This window comes from Brienomyrus brachyistius, chromosome 6 (genome assembly GCF_023856365.1).
Source record: "Brienomyrus brachyistius isolate T26 chromosome 6, BBRACH_0.4, whole genome shotgun sequence".
In the NCBI taxonomy this organism is placed as follows: domain Eukaryota; kingdom Metazoa; phylum Chordata; class Actinopteri; order Osteoglossiformes; family Mormyridae; genus Brienomyrus; species Brienomyrus brachyistius.
Genome location: NC_064538.1, coordinates 19,593,534 through 19,614,121, shown reverse-complemented (window position 1 = coordinate 19,614,121; position 20,588 = coordinate 19,593,534). Strand labels below are relative to the sequence as shown.

The following is a 20,588-nucleotide window of genomic DNA, read 5'->3' as shown; positions in this document are numbered from 1 at the left end:
CATTATATAATACATTTACATATATACATATAGTTCTTATATATGGTTGTTTTATATATAAATGTGTATGTATATGTGTATTTTGCTACTGTTAGTGAGGAATCTCTCCTTATAAACCCATCCATTCCTGCAATTGCCAGCGAAAAGCTTGTTTGGCAATTTTCATTCATATTTTCCCATTTCAAAGTAGCGGCTACCTTTCAGGACTTATTGGCCAATATGTCTAATTGCTGTGTTCGCTAGCATGGCCCCGACTGGCCTTTGTACTGGATTTTCTGTCCAGTGCTGCCTCAGGTAAAAGGTGGGGAGCAGAATAGCCCTCAGTCTGCTGCATTAATTGCAGGATATTGGCCTTGCGGGGTCTCTAGTGTTGTGGGGAAATTGCCTGTCCCTGCTGGGCTATAGCGCTTCGTATTGCGTCAATCTATCCAGATGTGCCCGGCGTGCGCCCTCCCCTGCAATGGCACCCAGGACAGTACATGTGAGTCTAGGAAAAGCAAGGTCGATTTCAACAGCTATATTGTCTCACACGTGCAAGAAATAATCCTTCAGCCCTCCCTACAGGTGAATAGTTAATTCCTTTATCCTGGGCAACAATTACCAAGGCAAGGGGAGTGAAAAAAAAGGAACTGAAAAAGTACTGTTTGCAAACATGGTGGATTGGTGGCAGTCTGTGGTTCAGTGTGTTATGACACCATGGCTGTGATTGGAAGGTCGCCGGTTCAAATCCTGATTTCACCATTCAACCCCCAATTGCTCTGAGGACTGGCTGTCTGTTCTTTCTCCCTGTATCTTGTTTTGGATAGACGCATCTCCTATAAATAAAATGCAAGGCTTGTGTTGCTGCTATATCCCACAAGGGGACTTACATCAGTTGCTTAAAATCAGAAAGTTTGCCATTGGTCTGTCTGTTTGTTTGTCAGTACGTTTGAAGTACCACTTGATGAAGAGATTCAAAGGAGCAATTGATAAATTAGTGCAATGCAACCAGTTGAAACCCAGTTACCACTAAGGGGAAGTTTGATTGGACTGATAAATAGAGTATACAGGTAGAGTGTAAAGCCGAATGCCAGACAACAATGTTTTAGACAGACTGTTTGTTATCCTCCAGTAACCCTAAGGGACGTAATTATAACTACAAGTTAAGCCTGTTATATTCACAGGAGAACTTCACTCAGTGTCATAAAGCAAGACTGCATTTGGACAAGTTGATGCCCCTTGGACCAGCTTTCCTGTTGGAATTATTCGAAGCAGGAGAAATGTTGGGAAAATGGTTTAGCTTCGTAAGACAACAAAGTGAAGTTGTCTGTCAACTAAACCAGTGTTCCCAGCCCGATCATTGGGGATCCCCCCCCCCAGGCAGTCCAAATTTTTGCTGCTGGGAGCTGGGAGGGAGCAAAAATGTGTAATGTCTGGCGGTGAACTGGGAGGATGCAAAAATGTGAACTGTCTGGGGGTCCCTGAGGACCGGGTTGGGAAATGCTGAACTAAAAAAAAAAATGTAAGCTTTAAGATCTTTCGAGCTGTATATCTTACTCCATAACTGTGTGTATTGTTTCACAGGATTTGACACCTACTTCACCTCCCGCACCCTGGAAAACAACCGCAGGAATGTGTGGTTTGCTGAGTTCTGGGAGGAGAACTTCAACTGTAAGCTGATGAGCTCTTCCAAGAAAGAGGACACCAGTCGCAAATGCACAGGTATGGAGGATGGAGTAGCTCTGTTTACAGAAGAGGAGGAGTTTGTGCAGTAAAGACAGCTTTGTAGAAGTCATGAGCCTCCGTGTATCGAGTCAGTTTCTCTTACTCATCCATCCACCAGCAATCTATCCATCCTTACAACTGCTTATCCGGTACGGGGTCACAGAGGGCTTGGAGTGTAAGGTGCAGAGGGAACCAAGCATGGGACACGCATAAGGGAATACATGTCTGTCTCAGGGCAGGGAGTTTATTATGATATAATGTTATTATGGTACTTATTATTTTTCACGTATATGACACTTTTGTCGAAAGCAACTTACAGTTGAGGGAAGGATTACAATTTATATGGAAAGTGCAAAATTACTTACAGGCGTATGTTGCCTTTTTGTCTTAGTGCTTCCAGGAAATCTACATATCTCAGATATTTTGGGATGATGCGTGATTCAGTGGGTTAGGTGATCGGATGGTTGCTAGCTGGAATCCTAGAGTTGCCTGAGTGATGGGGCCCCTGGGTCCAATCATGTTGGGCTACTGAGCAAGACTCTTAACCCCCCAGTCAATCCGGGGACTGCGTAGATCCAGATGTACTTAAATCGGATTTACGTAAGTCGAGAGCTGCCTGTATTGCCTGTTTTATGTGAAACCTTCTGGGAAAGCTCCCTGTTTGTTGGGATCAGAAAGTGTAGCGGCGCATCACTTAGCCGCAGATCAGTGAGGCGCACGTACCGGCGGCGCATGTGGACGGGCTAATTGCCTCTCGGTGCTCCGTAGCCTCCGGTCACACACATCAGAGAGAGCCGCACACGGCGGGGAGGGATCCCCACTCTGCTGCCCTCATGATAATTTAATTCCCCGGGGTGACGGAGGCCCGTGACGATTGATGCCCGCGTTTCTTAAGTAAACGAACAGAGGAAATTAATCGCCTAAGTGCGAGGACTTAGGGTAATGTTTGTGGATGCTGTTGCCCCCCCTTCCTCTTAATACACTTTTTCCATTTAGACCATTATCCGCTCGGCTCATTTGCAGCGCTTTCCTCTTAACGAGAAGAAATGACAGCATCGATAGGATTTCATCTCTCTCCACGTTCCTCTCAGCCTCCACAGTGCTGTTCTAATCCTGCAGACGAGACGTAATGGAAGTTATCAGCCACCCCGGACCGCTGCCGGAGTCGTGGGCAAAGCTTCTGGAAATATTTTCAAACGCCCATTCTCTGAACTCTGAAATGAGGTTATAGTGCCATCCGGTCATAGCTGCATGGGGTCCATATCGCCCTCTTTGTCTCAGTACGCTTTAGAAATGCTTTAAAATGTAAAGCATCCGATTCATTCTAGCACTTTCTTTTCCTGATGCTCGTGTCGGAGTTTATTTCAGATGACAGGCCTGGAGTTGGTTCCCACGTCGCGTAAACAGGATTAAAGACCCAACGCATTGTGCAATATTGGTTTAGAGATACTGTGTTATTTGCTCATGCATCTGAAACCGTAATTCCAAAAGCTGCTATGCAGAGAATAGTAAACAGCTAGCTGCATACGACATATGATTTAATATGCAGAAAACAGCAGGACTTAAAGTATTTGTGCATCCAAATGCTCGGTAATCTAATTACCCACACTGATATATAACAGTATATGGTACAGTATATAATATAAATAGTATGCATTATATGTAATATATACTGTACAAAGCCCAGAATCTTTAAACCACAATTTTTTTAAACAAACAGACATAATGTGAATTGGGCGATCATGCTCCTGGAAGATAAACGGATCGAATCTCTCACTCTCGACCCTATTCAGCATGTGCCACTCTGCCCACGTTCATCTGTTCATCAACATTACACAGCATGTTTATCTTTGTTTTTCAGGGCCCATGGATGTACTGACAAGTGACGGAATCAGAGCTAGGGAGCATTATGATTGTGACAGGCCTTTTTCCTGTATGCTGCAGAGCAAGAGCCGCTTCTGCTTTTAATTTAGGAATATTCATGTCATCGTCTGACCGGGCATCACTTATTCCAGCTTGTATACTTGCGTTTATCTCCTTCCCGCAAGCGCTTTGCATAATAAGTAGACGTGGTTTATTGGGTGCTCTCACCTTTTTAACAAAAGCACGTCAACAAAAATAGGCCAGTGTTTTCAGGGATGACACTCGGAAGCTCTTACGATAAGAAAAGTTTCACTATATAACATCTTCATTACCCCTCTCCCTTCACGGAACGAATCTCCCGTTTCTGCCTCTCTTTAATTTAGCGGCACTGACTGATCGTTTGTGTTACACGCGACAAACTCACTGATGGATGAACTCCCAGACTCGTGCTGTCTGCCCACAACATGGCAGGAAATACTCTGCAAGTACAGAGAATTAGGAGACAACTCTGTCTTCCTTTTTTTTCTCTGGTTAAGGGATCACAGGCACTATTTTTAACCACAAAAGTTAAATATGTGGGCTGTAGTGTGCAACACGGTTCCACAGGTAAATTATTTACACCTCCAGCTGTTATTTTAATTTGCCAGAGGTACTTTATTTAGAAAGTGGGCCAGTTGTGCATCTAGTACAGTATATAGTACTGCTCTTATATCCATGGACCGTGTAGCGCATGAAGGCTGGATTGTGACCAAGTACATATTAAGCAAGATATTATTATTATGTCAAAAATGGAACAATATGCTGTTAAGTAAGTTTACTAGATCGATCTCTAGGCGGTGCAGTGTGGAGAGGTGCTGGCATGAGCATTGACGTACTGTCTGGTAGATCCAGTAGAGCTTAGTATGATTCATTTCTGCCGTAATCTGCTGATACATTGCAGTGGCTGTTGTGTCAAAAGGAGCTTCGGAAGGGTTTCCTGCTTCCGTTGCATTCTGGGTGATTTGGTGTAGATGTGAGCCGGGAAACTCCGTTCAAGGAGCTTGACGTCAGCTGCCGTATTATCTGTGGATCATCCTCTGACGGTAACAAAGTAAACCTGGGCTATTTTAAAGCCCATGCCAGACCTGTGCACAGGAGAATCCGCTTTCTTATGCATTCACATGAAGACTGAGCAGCTTTACCTGGGATGAGCGCCGGAGTCCCCCTGACACCGCAACGGGAATTAATGGTTTTGGTGGGAAGAATTTCAATACTTTGTTAGGCTCACACTCGGAAGGGTATATTTTTGCATTTTGAAGTTAGGCCAGTTAGACATGGGTTTCATCCTCCCCCATCCAATTAGGGCATCCAGTTCGGTGGTGGGGGGGTCCAGAGTCTATTTCTGAAGCTACTGGGGCAACGCAGGGAACAAGCCTGGATGGGGCGCCAACCCATCGCAGGGCACAATCATGCATGCAGACACACACACACAGTCGTATCATTAAACAGTCTTGGCAGGGACAGTATGGGCATAACCCTAATCCTGACTATGGTAATCCTGTCCCTTACCCAGCCCTAACCTTAACCATGAATAACCAAACAAAAAACAGGATTTTTCACATTTTTAGTTTTTTGATTGCTTTTTATAAAATTGATTTTCCCATGTGGGAACTGGGCAAGGGTCACGAGGCATAAAGTAACAGGTTTCTATCACATTATGGTCCCCAAACTGTTATTATCAATCTGACCACACCCACTATAATTCACCTTAGCCTGGTTTTAGCTTGTGGGGGTGCCCAGGGGTGAGGGAGAGGCAGGGATACCATGACAGATTCAGGGGGTCCAGCACTTTGTAGGGGCCCCAAATTCCTCCCTACACGGCAAAATCAACTGAGCGACTGAAAGTTCCAACCCAGGCCGGAGGCCCAAGGTGACATTTTCTCAGGGTGCCTGAGATATCTAGCTACTGCCCTGACTGTGCTACCCCTCAGCTAATACTTACATTAGCTAGTTAATTAACAAGCAAATCACGTACAAGACGCCCACTTGACTGGCCTCTTTTCCATCCCACCAGGCCAGGAGCGGATCGGCACCGACTCATTTTACCAGCAGGACGGGAAGGTGCAGTCCGTGATCGACGCGGTGTACGCCATGGCTCACGCCCTGCACAACATGCAGAAGGACCTCTGCCCTGACCTTTCTGGCGTGTGTCCTGAGATGGAGCATGCTGGGGGCAAGAAGCTGCTCAAGTACATCCGCAATGTCCGCTTCAATGGTGAGAGCATGTGTTGATGTGTGTCAATCCAAGTCAAAGCCATTTTGTGGGGCAGGATGTAGCTCAGAAGGTCAGGGAGCTGGGCTCAGGTTTGGAAGGGCTCGAGTTCAGCTCTCAAGGCTGGCTGAGTAATCATACTACCACTGAGCCCATGAGCAAGGCCCTTAACCCCAATTGCTCCAGGGAGGCTGACTGACCCTGCTCAATGATCCTTGTTTGTTTTGTTTCTTTAGAATCAGGCGCTTACTAATTAAATGTTAACATATAATGTCGAGTCGAGACCATCTGGAATTTATTTCGTAGGTTGAAGGTTAAACTTGGAGGTTAACGTCGCCTGTGTGGCACGTGAAGTTGGCTGACCTTCGTGCATCCAACCCAAAATGACCAACCTATTTGTAACGTGGATCTGTTGTTCCATAAAACATTAATTGGAGTCCGGGTTTTGGCGATGCTCTGAAAAAAAGGTGATTATGGAAACCAGCATTAATCAATCCAAAGGCAACCTAGGTTCAAGACAAGAGGGAAAGAATTTCTTCGCCGCAGTGTGAGAAGTCGCCACGCTTGGGAGAGTGATGATAGGTGCTTACGCAGCCTGACGATGAGTGGCATCTTGGGCCTGGGCAGGGAATTCTGCACGCCAGAAGGCAGTTTCCCTACATTAATGCTCCAGTGGGATGGGGGACTTGGCGTAATGACTTACCTGCAGCGGAAGAAAGGTGTCGGTTGCAGATCACCAGTCTTCTTTCTTGTACTCTCTCCGCTCTCTGGGCATCGGAAACCTTTCCGGAGGCCTGACGTGCTCCCTGGGTATTCGGCGCCGCCACAAACCCTGCATCACAACACTGCGTTTCTCAGTGTGGTATTTCACTGTTTTTCAGCGCATTTAATGCATTGCTACTATTTGTCACAATAGCCCATTAATATGTTTGGGAGTATTGGTACCTCAGTGAAAAGGTGAGGAGGATGCAGCTGCCATTTCCTCTTTTTTGCTTTGCCAAGTCAAGAAAATTATACATTTTAGATTTACAGCAGGATGGGAAGGTGCAGCCCGTGAGCGACGCGATTTAGTTTCAGGGAATGCAGGTGCAGTGTGAACTTTTATTACTAGGCACGTATGAAAAAATTGTAAGTTCTGACTATTCTTCTAAATATAATACAAAAATAGCTACTGTATGGAAAACTACGAACTACCATGTGTTAAAAATAGATTTATGTGCATTGATATATTGATATGTGGTCAGAATGTACTCAGTTTGTTCGTTAAGAGTGGGCTGCTTGCAGTGTAATGCATGGCCTACAGCGAGTTGTTTGGGATCTTTAACATCAGATGTTAGGTGTTACATTTATGTGTTCGCATCTGCTTGCATCAGAGATTCGGCTTTGGTAATACGAGGTCATCGTTGTGTCACGTTTGAGTAGTCGGCACAGAGCAGTGCTCTCACCATGAAGATCAAGCCATTCATCATGGGATTTCAAGAAGCTGTGGTCTCTGCAGCCCTGCGGTTGCTTCCAAAGAGGGCAAGCGTTTTGTGGCCTGCCCTACACAACGTCTCAAGCTGCACACTCATTGCCACGTCTGTTTGGATTCCACTGTGACTGACATCACTGTGGACCTCGGAGAAACATAATTGATAAAATCAATATCCATGAGGCTGAGCACAGACCCATTACAGTACATAGCAAACACCTACCATTCATACGAGATTTTTTGTTGGATGGCTGCATACCTTAATTCTTTGAATATCGATAGTAAAGGGTAGTGCTCAAGCAGCAGACCCTCAACACATGACTGGTTGAGAATATTATTTCTATAAATAACGCTACCAAAATGCCATGCTGTGCAGCACTAGGTATCTGTCGTCACTTTCTGTCTTCACTAAAGAACCCTGTTCATGAGCTGCACTCATGAATAACAATGAGAAGGAAAGCCTGCAACACATTTTGATTATGATCATCATCGTGATTATGACTTTGGCGGGTTTTTTTTCCCCCTACATGTATCGATAAGCGAGCGTAATCTGGACTAAACAAATGACAGCATGAATATTCATTCAGGCGTCACCTGAACTCTCGAGACTCATCAATTCTCGACCGAAACTCCTACGGCGGCACCGAGAGAGACATCCTTTATCAAAGTTGCGCCTGAACTTCCCTAACTCCCGAAGTGGCTTGTGACTTCCTTCCTGGGTTGATCAGTGATAATGGATCTTTGACTGCCAGCATTCCACCGTGTCCTTTGATCGGGAAGGAAATTAAAGAGAAGAAACAGGTTCTGTGTCCCCCACTTACATACCTGCATCATTGCACGCTTGCTCTACCCCAATGCAGAACCTCATAGAATGCCCTTTGTAAACAACAAGACCTCTCTCAACAACTGTCAGCCCATCTATATTGCCTCCCTTGAACTTACTTCATATTTTAGAGTGGAATATATTGGAGCCATATTGAATTATTTTGTTTTCTATTTATATTTGAAATATTACTTCACATATCCTTACTGAATTATCTGTAGAACTTACTTGTCAAGTTACTTGAACCCATCCCAATACCTCATAATGAATACTGTTCATTGCACCTGTAGGGTGCAATAATCCAGGACCCTCCTCACCCTGGACACAAACTCTTTACTGTACACCTCTGCCATCTGGTAGATGCTATAAAACCCTGTACAACCCGGCTGAGGAACAGCTTTTATCCCACATCCATCACACTTCTGAACTCTCAGCACTGATCTTGAACATTCCGATGCAATAGTCTACATGTGCAATATCCATATTTATTTAGACCACTTGAAAACTCTACCACTGTGAATGTACTTACCAGCACCTTATTGTGTGTGTGTGTGTGTGTATATATATATATATATATATATATATATATATATATATATATATATATATAGTTTACTCTCCCAATCTATTTTATGCCTGGTGCGTTCCAAACTAAATCTCATTGTACTTACAATGACAATAAAGCATCTATCTATCTATCTATCTATCTATCTATCTATCTAGGGTCATAGGTAACAGGAAGTAGGAAGTATAGCCTGCAGCAAGTTGGCGGAGCAAATAGTTTTTGACTGTTTCAGATTTGCTGCCATACCTTAATACATGGTAATTTGAAATGAGATGTGATGAGAAACCACACGTGTTTTTTTTTTGTTGCAAAGCATGGTGATGATTCAATAAATGGAAAATATGACAAAAGAACACTGTGGAAGGCTGACTGGCATAGAATGGTTTTAGAATTCAGCATGGTACAGATATTTACATTTTATAGGAGATATACGTTTGAAGTGAAGTGTTCCTTTGAATTCCAAATTTTTAAGTCATTATACTATGGTGTTTTATTACAGATAGGACTATTTGGACTGCAAGACCCTGAAGTACTGAAATATACTGGTGACAGAATGCTGTTATACACTGTGTGACACTCCTGCCGTGACACTCCTCGATTTGTGTCCCTGCATCTCACGCGCAGGCAGCACAGGCTCTCCTGTGACGTTCAACAAGAACGGCGACGCCCCGGGACGCTACGACCTGTTCCAGTACCAGGCGGGCAGCAACATCTCCGGAAGTTACAGGCTCGTCGGCCAGTGGATGGACTCGCTGCAGCTCAGCGTAGGTCCACCTTTCACCGCCGAAGGAAAGAGATGCACACCCTGGGCTGTATCACACTCGGGGTTCACAATGGTGACATTTCAAATAATGCTTTATTTGCCCAAGTGGAGGTACATTGAAATGCTTCTTTTCACATGTCCAGTCTTCTGTGCGCACATGAAGCTTGGGCTCCCAGTGTATTTATCTGGCCCCATTGGAGCAATTCTTGGGGGGGAGGGTATAAGGGCCTTTGCTGATGGGCCCAATGGACACACGACTAAAACGACACACTTATCAAGGACAGGATCTGAACCAGCGACCTTCCAATCACGAGTACAGAGGCCTAACCTGAGCCACATGCCAAGCCTGAGGCTAAGCTATCAGCAACATAACTAGCAGAATTGGCTAAGGAGAAGCAGGACAGTTAATTCTCAGCTTCTTCGGGCACTCTGATGACGGGCTCTATGACCGGAGAGCCATCTGTCTGCCGGTCCAGCTCTGAGGGCTAGTTAGGACCTTTCCATTGAGAACCAAAGCTACTGTAATGAGCATTTAGTGGGGAAACAGATGTAGGGCTTCGGCAGGTCGTGTAGACAGGCCCGGTGGGTCATTAAGGTCATCGCACATTCGTCTGTGATGCTTCCACTATTCAGATCTATACAAATACGAAAGTGAAACACATTGACATTCAGTCATTCTCTCACTCTGAAAGTATTTTGAATTAGATTATTCAGGCAGGTACTAGACTCATTTGGGCTGCCATTCTATGACTAATGTGTGGGAAAATGAGCTGCGTGTTAATTACCTTTTCCCATATGATTGCTCATCTTTTCTACTAATACATACTGCTATACATTATACACGTATGCATAATTAAGGCCTCTGTGCTCCCTGTGTTGGCTTGACCTTATTCTGTATTGATGGCCAATCAGGGGTGCATAAACCATTCTATCCACACAAATATTTCATGTTTTCTGTAGAGAACTGTTTAATAATAAATGTATACCATCAGAACATGCATATTATGTGCTAAAGTACCTCACAATCATTATTCAACACAAAAATTAGTTAGAATTCAAACATATACACCAATTTACTGTTAATTAGCTACTAATAAGCATTTATTAATATATAATTATTAATGAGCATGACCAGCTACAGTATGTATCACAACATCGATATTCTTCTGAGACATGTCTTACGTATGTCTTCACCTACATCTCTGTTTTCTATGTTAACTTGTGCACTTCAACAGTCTCCAAAATCCATTTTCTAGATGTTGTGTGACCTACAGTGTATCGCTAAATTCTTTTGGTTATGGATAAACACAGTCTTTGTTTGTAGGATTTAGGTCTGTGTTGAACCAGGGTATTTGTCTATGACGAATATTTTAAGGCCTTCCATCTGAAACATGGCACCTATACCTAATTATGTGGATTTTCTTGTAAGAGATGTTCTTTGGAAAAATCCTTCGAAACCCAGGTCTAGATTTAACACTGAGCTACTGGTTTCTATGAAGCGTTCCCTGGCAAGGCGGTAACTCTGTAAATCCGACAAAAGAACATATAAATATCTGCACATGGCATTTCTCTGGCGATAGATGTATGTACAGACATACTTTGCACAGGTTCTACAGTTGGGTATCCTAGCAACCAAGCTACGAGCGATGAAACTGGATCCCGAAATCAATGTGACAGGATAACAGTCCACACTGCGTTGCCTAAAATGTTCATGTCATTTCTTCTGAGCAGAATTTTTAAAAGTAACTTAATCATGAAACATTTTCTATAAATTTTTAAAAGAGAGCAAAAGAGTAATGGCATATTGGCCAGGTGTCTGATTTTTAAATGGCTGATAAGGAGCGCCGAAGAGCTCACTTCTGCCCTCTAACAGCTTTCTGTAGACTTGCACGGTATACGATGCCCTTTAAACATTGCAAGTAAATTCACAGATTACCTGAAAGCTTTCAACAACAAGCGTGACATATGGCAATACAGATAAATCCATGCAAAGCTCTCAGTCCACACTGAAGATCTGTGTCAGCACCAAAGTTCTGTTTCCACTGCAGTTCCCATAACCGCTCCGCCACCCTACCCCAGTTCAGCTTCCCTTGTATAGCTCCGCCGCCTTGGTCACATGCCTACTTCTGTGTGGCCATAGATGATGCATGCGCTGAAAGTTACAGCCTCATTATCATAAAAAAAATATGTCAAAGGCTTCAATTTTGAGACATATCTGCCAAAAAAGGATGCAATATTTATTTATTTTTTTAGAAAGGATAAGAAAATTCATTTTCACTACATGTAACCAAATACTTTTGTGGGGGAACATATGCTTCATATGTTAAAGACAAGCTTTTAAACAATGCTAGCAGTCTCTGAACGTGAAGTCCCTATCTCCAGTTCCGTAAACTTTCTTCAGGGTCTCCCAAACTCTGCCGAGAACCTTATTGAAATTTTGACTCTTAAGTGGGGTCCTTTATGGAGGGCTGACCCTATATCGTGCAGGGCTAAACTCTCAGTGCACCTTGGTGCATGCCGGCCTTTTGGGATCATCTGGTTAGGCCACGAGTTGGGGCTGAGAAGCAGCAAGATGAAGACAAAATGTCAGGAGACGTTACTCTGTTCTTCACTGGGCCTGGAACCCAAAAACATCACACAGAACTCATGGCTAGTTTGTAACTTTCTGGACCCTGATTCAGAGCATTGAGTACCAGCTGACAGGTTTATCTTGTTCAGGATTCATAAGTGATCATTGTTAAGTATCTGGGGAAGTCAGTAGCAGTTGTGTTCTGGATATTCCTGTGTAATGTTTAATTTTTCTTTTTATTGTTTATTTTATTGTCACAAGATTGTAGTCACTTCATCTACTGTACCCTTGTCGATTCCAATGCACAGCACATTCTTTAATGTTATTTTGCCTTGTTCTTTACATGTTTTTTTTTTCAGACGTGAGGATTTTCAGTAGTTTCTTTCCCTCTGTTTAGTAACTGCATTTATGAATTACAGAAACATTGGTAAATATTTTGTGGAGACATTTACCAAATTTCTTCACAAGAGGTTTTCCTAATACTGTTGTTATTCGTACAGTGAAACAAAACAAAGATCAATTTAGAAACTCCAAGAAAATTAGTTCTCAGTAACATCTAGTGATATTCATGAATCCATTTACATACTCGTCAAGCTCGCTGCGGCGGAAACGCAGAAAAACAGTGAGTCATCAAAAAAGGGCCTCTCTGTACAAAATCATTTTAACCATTACCAACAAATCATATATTTTGTCGACGTCGTCTGATGGGTGGCTGGGGAGGGGAGATAAGAGTAAAACTTAACGAAACGATAACGAAAATCGGACAATTCACGTCACCACTTTGCCTTTGTTCAGTTTGGGCTGCATGGCGACTTGTGAGATCGCAGGTTGGGCTAAAGGACTTGACGCCTTTATGTTTCGATTCACTGGGATCTCCTGATTTGCAGATGGATGACCTTCAGTGGCCCAGCGGAGAGTCTGAGGTCCCGCTCAGCGTGTGCAGCCTGCCCTGCAGGATGGGCGACCGGAAGAAGGTAGTGAAAGGCGTTCCCTGCTGCTGGCACTGCGAGCCCTGTGACGGGTACCAGTACCAGCATGACGAGATCTCCTGCAAGCTCTGTTCCTACAACATGCGGCCCAACCCCAACAGAACCGGCTGTGAGCCCATTCCAATCATCAAACTGGAATGGCATTCTCCTTGGGCGGTCATTCCCGTCTTCCTGGCCATACTGGGTATCACAGCTACTATATTTGTCATGGCCACCTTTATCCGGTATAATGACACCCCCATAGTGCGAGCCTCGGGTCGGGAGCTGAGCTACGTGCTGTTGACGGGGATCTTCCTCTGTTACATCATCACCTTCCTCATGATCGCCATGCCCGACGTGGCCGTCTGTTCCTTCCGTCGCATTTTCCTTGGCCTAGGAATGTGCATAAGCTACGCGGCGCTGCTCACCAAGACCAACCGCATCTACCGCATCTTCGAACAGGGCAAGAAGTCCGTGGCTGCCCCCCGGCTGATCAGTCCCACCTCCCAGCTGGCTATCACATCTAGTCTCATATCTGTCCAGCTCATGGGGGTCCTAATATGGTTCGGGGTTGACCCCCCCAACACTATCATTGACTACGATGAACAGAAGACCATGAATCCCAGTCAAGCCAGAGGGGTGCTAAAGTGTGATATCACAGACCTGCAAATAATCTGCTCTCTTGGATACAGTATTTTGCTGATGGTGACGTGTACGGTGTATGCTATCAAAACACGGGGGGTTCCAGAGGACTTCAACGAAGCCAAACCCATTGGCTTCACCATGTACACCACCTGCATCGTCTGGCTCGCCTTCATCCCCATATTTTTTGGCACGGCCCAGTCGGCGGAGAAGGTGAGACTCTTCATATTCGTTAATCCGTTATCTGCTTACTTGAGACACCTAGAGCAGGACTGCAAATATATATACACCAGAAGTGCACTTTAACGGAACTTGGCCTGTTGTAATAGTGACATTACAACAAGGCTGTGTTTTTCACAGTACTGAAAATATATTTATTTAAAAGATAGTGCAGAGTAAAATATGCTTTGTGATGAATTCTTACCCCACATGCTTGTATAAATAGTTCTACTGGAAAGTGATTAATATTAATATTCCACCTACGCCGTGGAACTGAAAAAAATATGATCTTTTTACTTTAGATATTCGCTTATTGGCCAAACTAAAAAAGCGATGAGGAAGACTTGTTAGGGCGAAGCACATATATTGTAAGATTTTGCCTTTTTACCCTGACTTAGAGAGTGTTTGTCAGGTATCCGGAATTTGCACTGACCCCGGTCATAACAGAAATGCAAATGGCCCTCTGGTGGTTCGTATACAAAACGTTGCCTCGTGAGAAGGTGCTGATCAGCAGTCATGCCCGGATAGGAGCTGAGAAAGAGCATCAGCTTAAGTACGACTTTCCGGTCGGCGGCACGAAGGGCTTCCCTTGCGCTCATGTGTTCATGAATCCAAACTTGGCTCAACGGTTGATGGAAATTCAGAGAGAGAATGGGAAAGCAGGCAAAGGAATCTCTATTTCACTGTCAGGTAGCCAAAATGCTGGGGAGACTGCCTCCCAGAAGCTATTTTAGCTGTTCTCCATGGAAGCTCTGCACAGTGCCGACAAACAGATGCTAACATTTGCTAGCAGTAACTGCAGGCTGTGCAATCCCATATAGCAGCTCCAAAGTGATGGGCGCGAGGCCCTTGGGGGCATGTTTTGGCAAGATGGTAACATCAGTTTTTATTGTAGCCTGTTTGGCCCCGTAAACTAAGAAGCCTTATCTCCGGTTTGCTTATAAATCCTGTGAAATGCTAGAAGGATTGGGAATGGCCAATAATTTGAACTGTGGAAAATAATCCAGTCAGTCATAAAATGCTAGGATAATCATTACATTGTTAGATAAAATTTTTTCACTGTGGTCTAACCTGAAAAAACCCTTTAACAGGAAGGTTGCTGCAAAATCCCACAAATTTCTCAGCTGTGCAATATGGGTGTAAAATTGCAGCCGATCCCCATTTCAAATACAGATGGAACCAAATGCAATATTCCAAATGCGAAACACAGAAATGCAAATTCACGCGGTCCGCTGATCGCTAAAGGCTAAAATTGTGGCATGAAATGTAACATCTAAGGAGGGACTCTGTCTTTCCCTACAGAATGGTACTTAGGCTAAGAGGCCTGAAGGGAGGTCTAAGAAGGAAGCCACCGTGCCCTTCAAAGGGCGCTATGAACAACTCTGACCTTTACAGTGACAGAATTAGACAGAGTCTCCAGCGAGTGAATTCTCTGATCTGGGAGCCAGGAATGAGGCTGTCCGAAATCAAGCCTGCAAGAGGTTGAACAGCAAGTCAAAATTTACATAGCAAACATAAGGCTAAACAACCACCAGGAGAGTAATGACTACAAACAAAGACTTGGCATAAAAAAAAAAAAAAATTTTAAACATAAGAAACAGCTTCTTTTCTTGCAGACAAAATTAGCTTTTATTGAAATTTCTTGGTGGCATAGTAATTGTCACTGAGCGAAGGAGATCAAAGACTGAGAAAATGGCTTTTTTACCCAAACTCAAAGTGAGCACATAATGAATTTAAAGCAGTGAGATCTTATGCTGCGCAAAAACGGAGGCACCTTATTGGTCTTTTTGCAGTTAAAAAACACACGGCAGTTCTCCTTTAAAGACGCTCGTCTGTGTTACTGCCCCACAAGGACAAACTTTGATCGCGAGCTGCAAAATCTACAAAGGAATCGGCGTCGTCGCATGTCTTCGGTGAGCTTGTTTGGTGGAGATAATTTCACAGATAGAAAATATGACCCACTAAAGGCAGTTTTATACAGGCACTCGCTCCTATGCATTGTGTCTGAAATGGCTGTAGTGTGGCCCTTCGTTCTTCATGGGAAAGAGAAATTCTTCGGCCATTTTTGGGAACGCTCTTTAAAGTCCATTTCATGTTTCGCTTGATAATCTCTGCTTATATGTGGTGCTGTCCGGTATAATGTGATGTTTCATGACCTGTTTTTTGGAACCAATGTAACAGCCAGGAGTAGATCCATGTTAGACAGATAACGACTGAGACAGTGTATTTTCAAAACCCATCCATCTTCCAACCTCTTATCCTGGACAGGGTCCCAGGGGAGTCTGGAGCCTGGAGCCTGTCCCAGGCAGCAACCGCACAAGGCTTGGGTACCATCTTGGCTGGGGTGCCAGTCCATTACAGGGCACATACATGCACTGCTGGCAATTCCAAGATGCCAGGTAACACATGCCTTTGGACTGTGAAGGGGAACAGGATTACACTTGGAAAACCCACAGGGCAAAGGGAGGATTCAAACTGTTAATCCTGCAGGCGTGAGACAACAGTGTTTCTACTGAAATCACTGTGCTGCCACCTATTTCTATGCAATTTTATATATATAATGAAACATTTATATAATATCGAATACAGATAATATACAGTGCGGGGTAGCAGGCTGAGCTGGAGGAGACAGCCGTGTCGCTTAGCGGAGACCAGAAATTATTTAGGGTTTCTCCCTTTTTCCAAAACACTCGACACAAGCTAATAAAACGATGGCATTTTTAGCAAAGAAGGAAAAATTACCCAGGGATACAGATGGAATACATACCGAAATATAGTCACAAGAATCGGGTGGGACAAAAGTAATGCAAATCCATAAAGTGAACCTGACAGCGGAGAAACCCACGTTCTGCTCTAACTTCCTCGGAGAAACGCAGACTTGTCTTCTTTTCCGTCAGGACCTCCTCCGCGGAGGGTTTCTGCACTGCCCTCTAAATGCTATGTCTTATTCCATACTGCGGTCTTGACCAAATTCAAGTTCTAAAAGAAACAGTTTCACTCACTCTGTCATGAGTGGATTGGAAGAACATCTCTATGATGAAATGACCATCTCGGGGTTAAAAATATGTGATTCGTGAGTAAGTAATCACGTAATACGAATTGAGTATGTTTTATAATTGAAAAATGAATCCTTTCAGATTCAAATTCAACGTTTTATGGGCTAGAGAAGTGGGTACATGGAGGAGCCTTATGTGGCTCTCTGAATCTGCATAAGGTTTAGAATTATAGGTCACAGAATATCTTTAGATGGGGATATTAGGAAATGTTGCTACTTTAGGGAAACACGCCTCATTGGCTGTGACTCACTGGAAAGACTCAAGCGAACTGCCACAGTTTATAAGTAAAGAGATAAACCGTGTATTGGTGCATCCCAGGAAATCACTGGACTGAATGTAATTGGGCAAAAGCTGAATAAAATGCACTGCAACTGAGCAGTGAATATTGGGTTGGAATGGAGGGTTTCTCCTGAAGCCAAAGGAGAAATGCCCATGGATGTTTCCAGCCAATAAACAGGAATGGGGCCTAAAAATTTAAAGCCATCAGCTCTATGAGGTGTTCCACTGTCATTTTCTTCTGATCTTCTTGATGAACCCTGCTACTTGATGGCTAGATCCATTTCAGCCAGTGACTATCATCACATTAACGACTCTGAAAAATGCAAATATATGTAGATGAAATGTCGTGCTTTAAAAGGGGGTTATCACAATGTTTACCGTATAAATGTCTGCATCTCAAGTTTAAATATCTGAACTGGAAAACGTAAGACGGTGGCATAAACAGCAATCATGCAGAATACTGCAGAACAGTATTATGATAGAATGTCAATGCGAAAACAGTAATAACTCTACAGCAAAAAACGACTGGAAAATTTTAGTGAAAGATGTCTGTATAGCAGGAACAAATATTACTGCAATTACCTGAGGAAATATAACAAGACGTACTAAATGGCTACATTTCAGCATTTAGATTATGAATAACAAATAATGACATACAATTGACCCATCTTGATTTGTATTTGAAATGGCACAATGGAGTATTATTCAAAATTGCAAGACAATGCAACCAAATGCAATAGAGGATCAACCTCCTTTAGAATGAAAGTAAGTAGGCTCCAAAGGAAATGGACGTAGACAGGTTGTTCAAGTCAGAGGGCGGCCCAGATTGCAACCTCTTTTGTTCAGAGATGGAATGTTTGTGTCTGTGGACAAGGATGGAATGCTATTAAATGCCCACCATCCATCCATTTTCTGTAAGTGCTTATTCAATTCAGGGTCATGGTGGGTCTAGAGCCCCTGGGAGCAAGACAGGGAACAACACAAGATGGGGTCCCATCTCATGTTGGGGCACACTCACACATGCACACCTACGGGCAGTTTGGCAGCTCCAGTTAACCTCAGCATGTTTTGGGGGGAAACTGGAGTACCAAGAGGAAACCCCACGATGACACAAGGAGAACGTGCAAACTCGATACCAATGGAGCCATGGCAGTAACTCGAACGCTGGTTCCAGAAGTGTAAGGCAACAGTGCTAACACTGCATCACTGTACCACCTACAAATGAGCACCGTAAAGGCTCAAATGCTGTTTAAAGCATGTTGCATAATACATAATATAGGTATAGCTTAGTGGTAGGACCAAAGAGCCCAAATACAAAATACGTAAAGGGGACTTGCCTAATTGTCTGTAGATATGAAAGCTGTGTGTGCTCCCTGTGACTGATTGGTACCTCATCCTGGACTGTTCCCTGCTTTATACCTGGGATGTATTGGACGCCCGCAGCTCTGCATCAAACAAGCAGGTTTTGACTTGACTGATATATTTTTTGTAGGAGAAAAAGCTCATGATGTCCCAAATCTGCTTTTGTGTTTTTGTTCAAGTTCCATAGCCTGACAGCTTACTGATAATCACAGCTTTGGGCCTACAAATATTCTCTTACATTCTGTTGAGAGGCCTGGGCATTAAATATTAACTTCGTTATCTCTCCATTATTGAGACATTCACTCACCAGTAAAGTCAGGAGACAGCTACAAGCCCTGAGGCCATATTTAAGGATCATTTGGTTGTCCAGATGGTGCCGGGATTGGTGCCGGAGATGCCGTGATGCATAGGCCAACGGGTTTTGGGACCGCGGCATGCGGCATTTCCGTGTGAACGTATCTATCCCAGAATCGCAGTGCATCTAGGGGGACTGGAGAGCAGGTGTGCATGTGACAGTGGTAGCAGGGGAGGTGGAGCCCGTGCAGGACTAATACGCCATGTAATTGGCGCATCATGTCATGACATCCATTAGTCCTTACACCTTTTTTTAATTCCCTTTCCCCCTCGTCGGACGCGAAGGAGCAGGACCTCTTAATCAATTTACCTGATGCTCGATGCAGACAGGCGCCCGGGCTCCAGAGTCCTGTGAAAAATTACCGCACATAGCGCCTGCCAAAAAAGACAGGGGGGTGTAGGACGAGATTATTACTTTAGCTATAAGCAGGGTGGCCAGCTTTCGGGCTGATGTCCAGCCTCAATGAGCGCCGCTATTTATACTTATATAAACCCTTAATTGTCCTTTCGCGCATGACACCTCCCATAGGACAGAGACAAGCAGCTATATCTGGCCGAGGCATTTATCACGGAGGTATGTGACGCTCAGGGCTGTTGTCAACATCTCATAATGTATTACGTGTATGTGCATATGATAAGGGATTAAGCGAAATAATTCAATCTGACTAGGAAATGCACACTTAGCTAACAGCGTGCATAAGATTCACACAAGCAAATATTTGCTGAAAAGAATACCAAAAATTCCTCTGTGTTATTAAAAATAAAGACTGTCCCGTCTTAAAAGCCCTAGAGAAGTAGGGCAAAGCTGTGGCTAACTGCTGGAAACTGCTAAGAAAGCCATTCCTCTATTCCTCCCACTTCTCACTGAATAAATACATGAGGAAAAGGAAGAGCTGATGGGTATTTGCCGTCATAACCATATAAGCGCTATGTGTGTGATGTGCGTTGTGACTTAATTAGTCCTGCTTGTGCGCTTGAGGGAGGAATGCCATGTAGCCCTCAATGTGACAAGCTGCCTGTCAGTCTTCTTGCTAGCAGGCTAAGCTAGCGCACGAGTAGAGGTCCTCTGTTCTGCACCAGTGGCGACTGCGTGCTACATGCCATGTTTTGTTATTTTTAATAAGCACTGAAGAGTCGCCCCTCCTTTGTTGAGTGTAGGTTTCATCAACCTTAATGACAGGCTGTGCAAATGGGAGTCGTCTCCTCCCCCCCTTGTAAATCTTTAAAGGCTTGTGCTACTTTCCATGTTTGCATCCCTTGCTGGTATCCATGGCAACTGCATCGAGTTTGGCGTGAACTGATAAAGGCAAAATCTACTCAACACAATTATAGTCACATTTAATGATAATGATATACCTGTAATACATAATGGGACACCTGTCATAATGGTAATAATACACAAATGATACACTTAGAAGGTCATTTAGATTCTGTGTCAAAAATAAGATGAGTCATATTTCTGTGAAATTATGCACACCTACTGCTAATATCCCGTTTTACTGATCCATTCAGTAAAGTTGATGTGCTCACAGAAGTGAATATCGGAATGTGCTTATTATTTGTTATTTATTTGATGAGTCTTCCTGAGCGCTCTTGTATGTAAGGACTCAGGAATGCTTTGGAGTTTGACCCAAATCCAGCATGCCACTCTCCAAATTGTGCAACTTGTGTCAATAAAAATGATTGCTTGATTTTTTTT

General features: G+C 43.7%; 1 protein-coding gene across 3 annotated transcripts in view; it reads left to right on the top strand.

Moving 5' to 3' along the window:
- The window catches only part of LOC125745216 (metabotropic glutamate receptor 7-like), a 112,897-nt gene that overhangs the window by 70,063 nt on the left and 22,246 nt on the right, over nt 1–20,588 (top strand). For all 3 annotated transcript variants that reach the window (XR_007398598.1, XR_007398597.1, XM_049017827.1), the window contains exons 5-8: nt 1,564–1,701; nt 5,621–5,821; nt 9,302–9,441; nt 12,897–13,832. Coding sequence is in view for 1 of the 3 variants with exons in the window: in XM_049017827.1 (XP_048873784.1) it covers nt 1,564–1,701; nt 5,621–5,821; nt 9,302–9,441; nt 12,897–13,832 (1,415 nt within the window). In the remaining 2 variants the exon portion in view is untranslated. The remainder of the gene's footprint in view (nt 1–1,563; nt 1,702–5,620; nt 5,822–9,301; nt 9,442–12,896; nt 13,833–20,588) is intronic.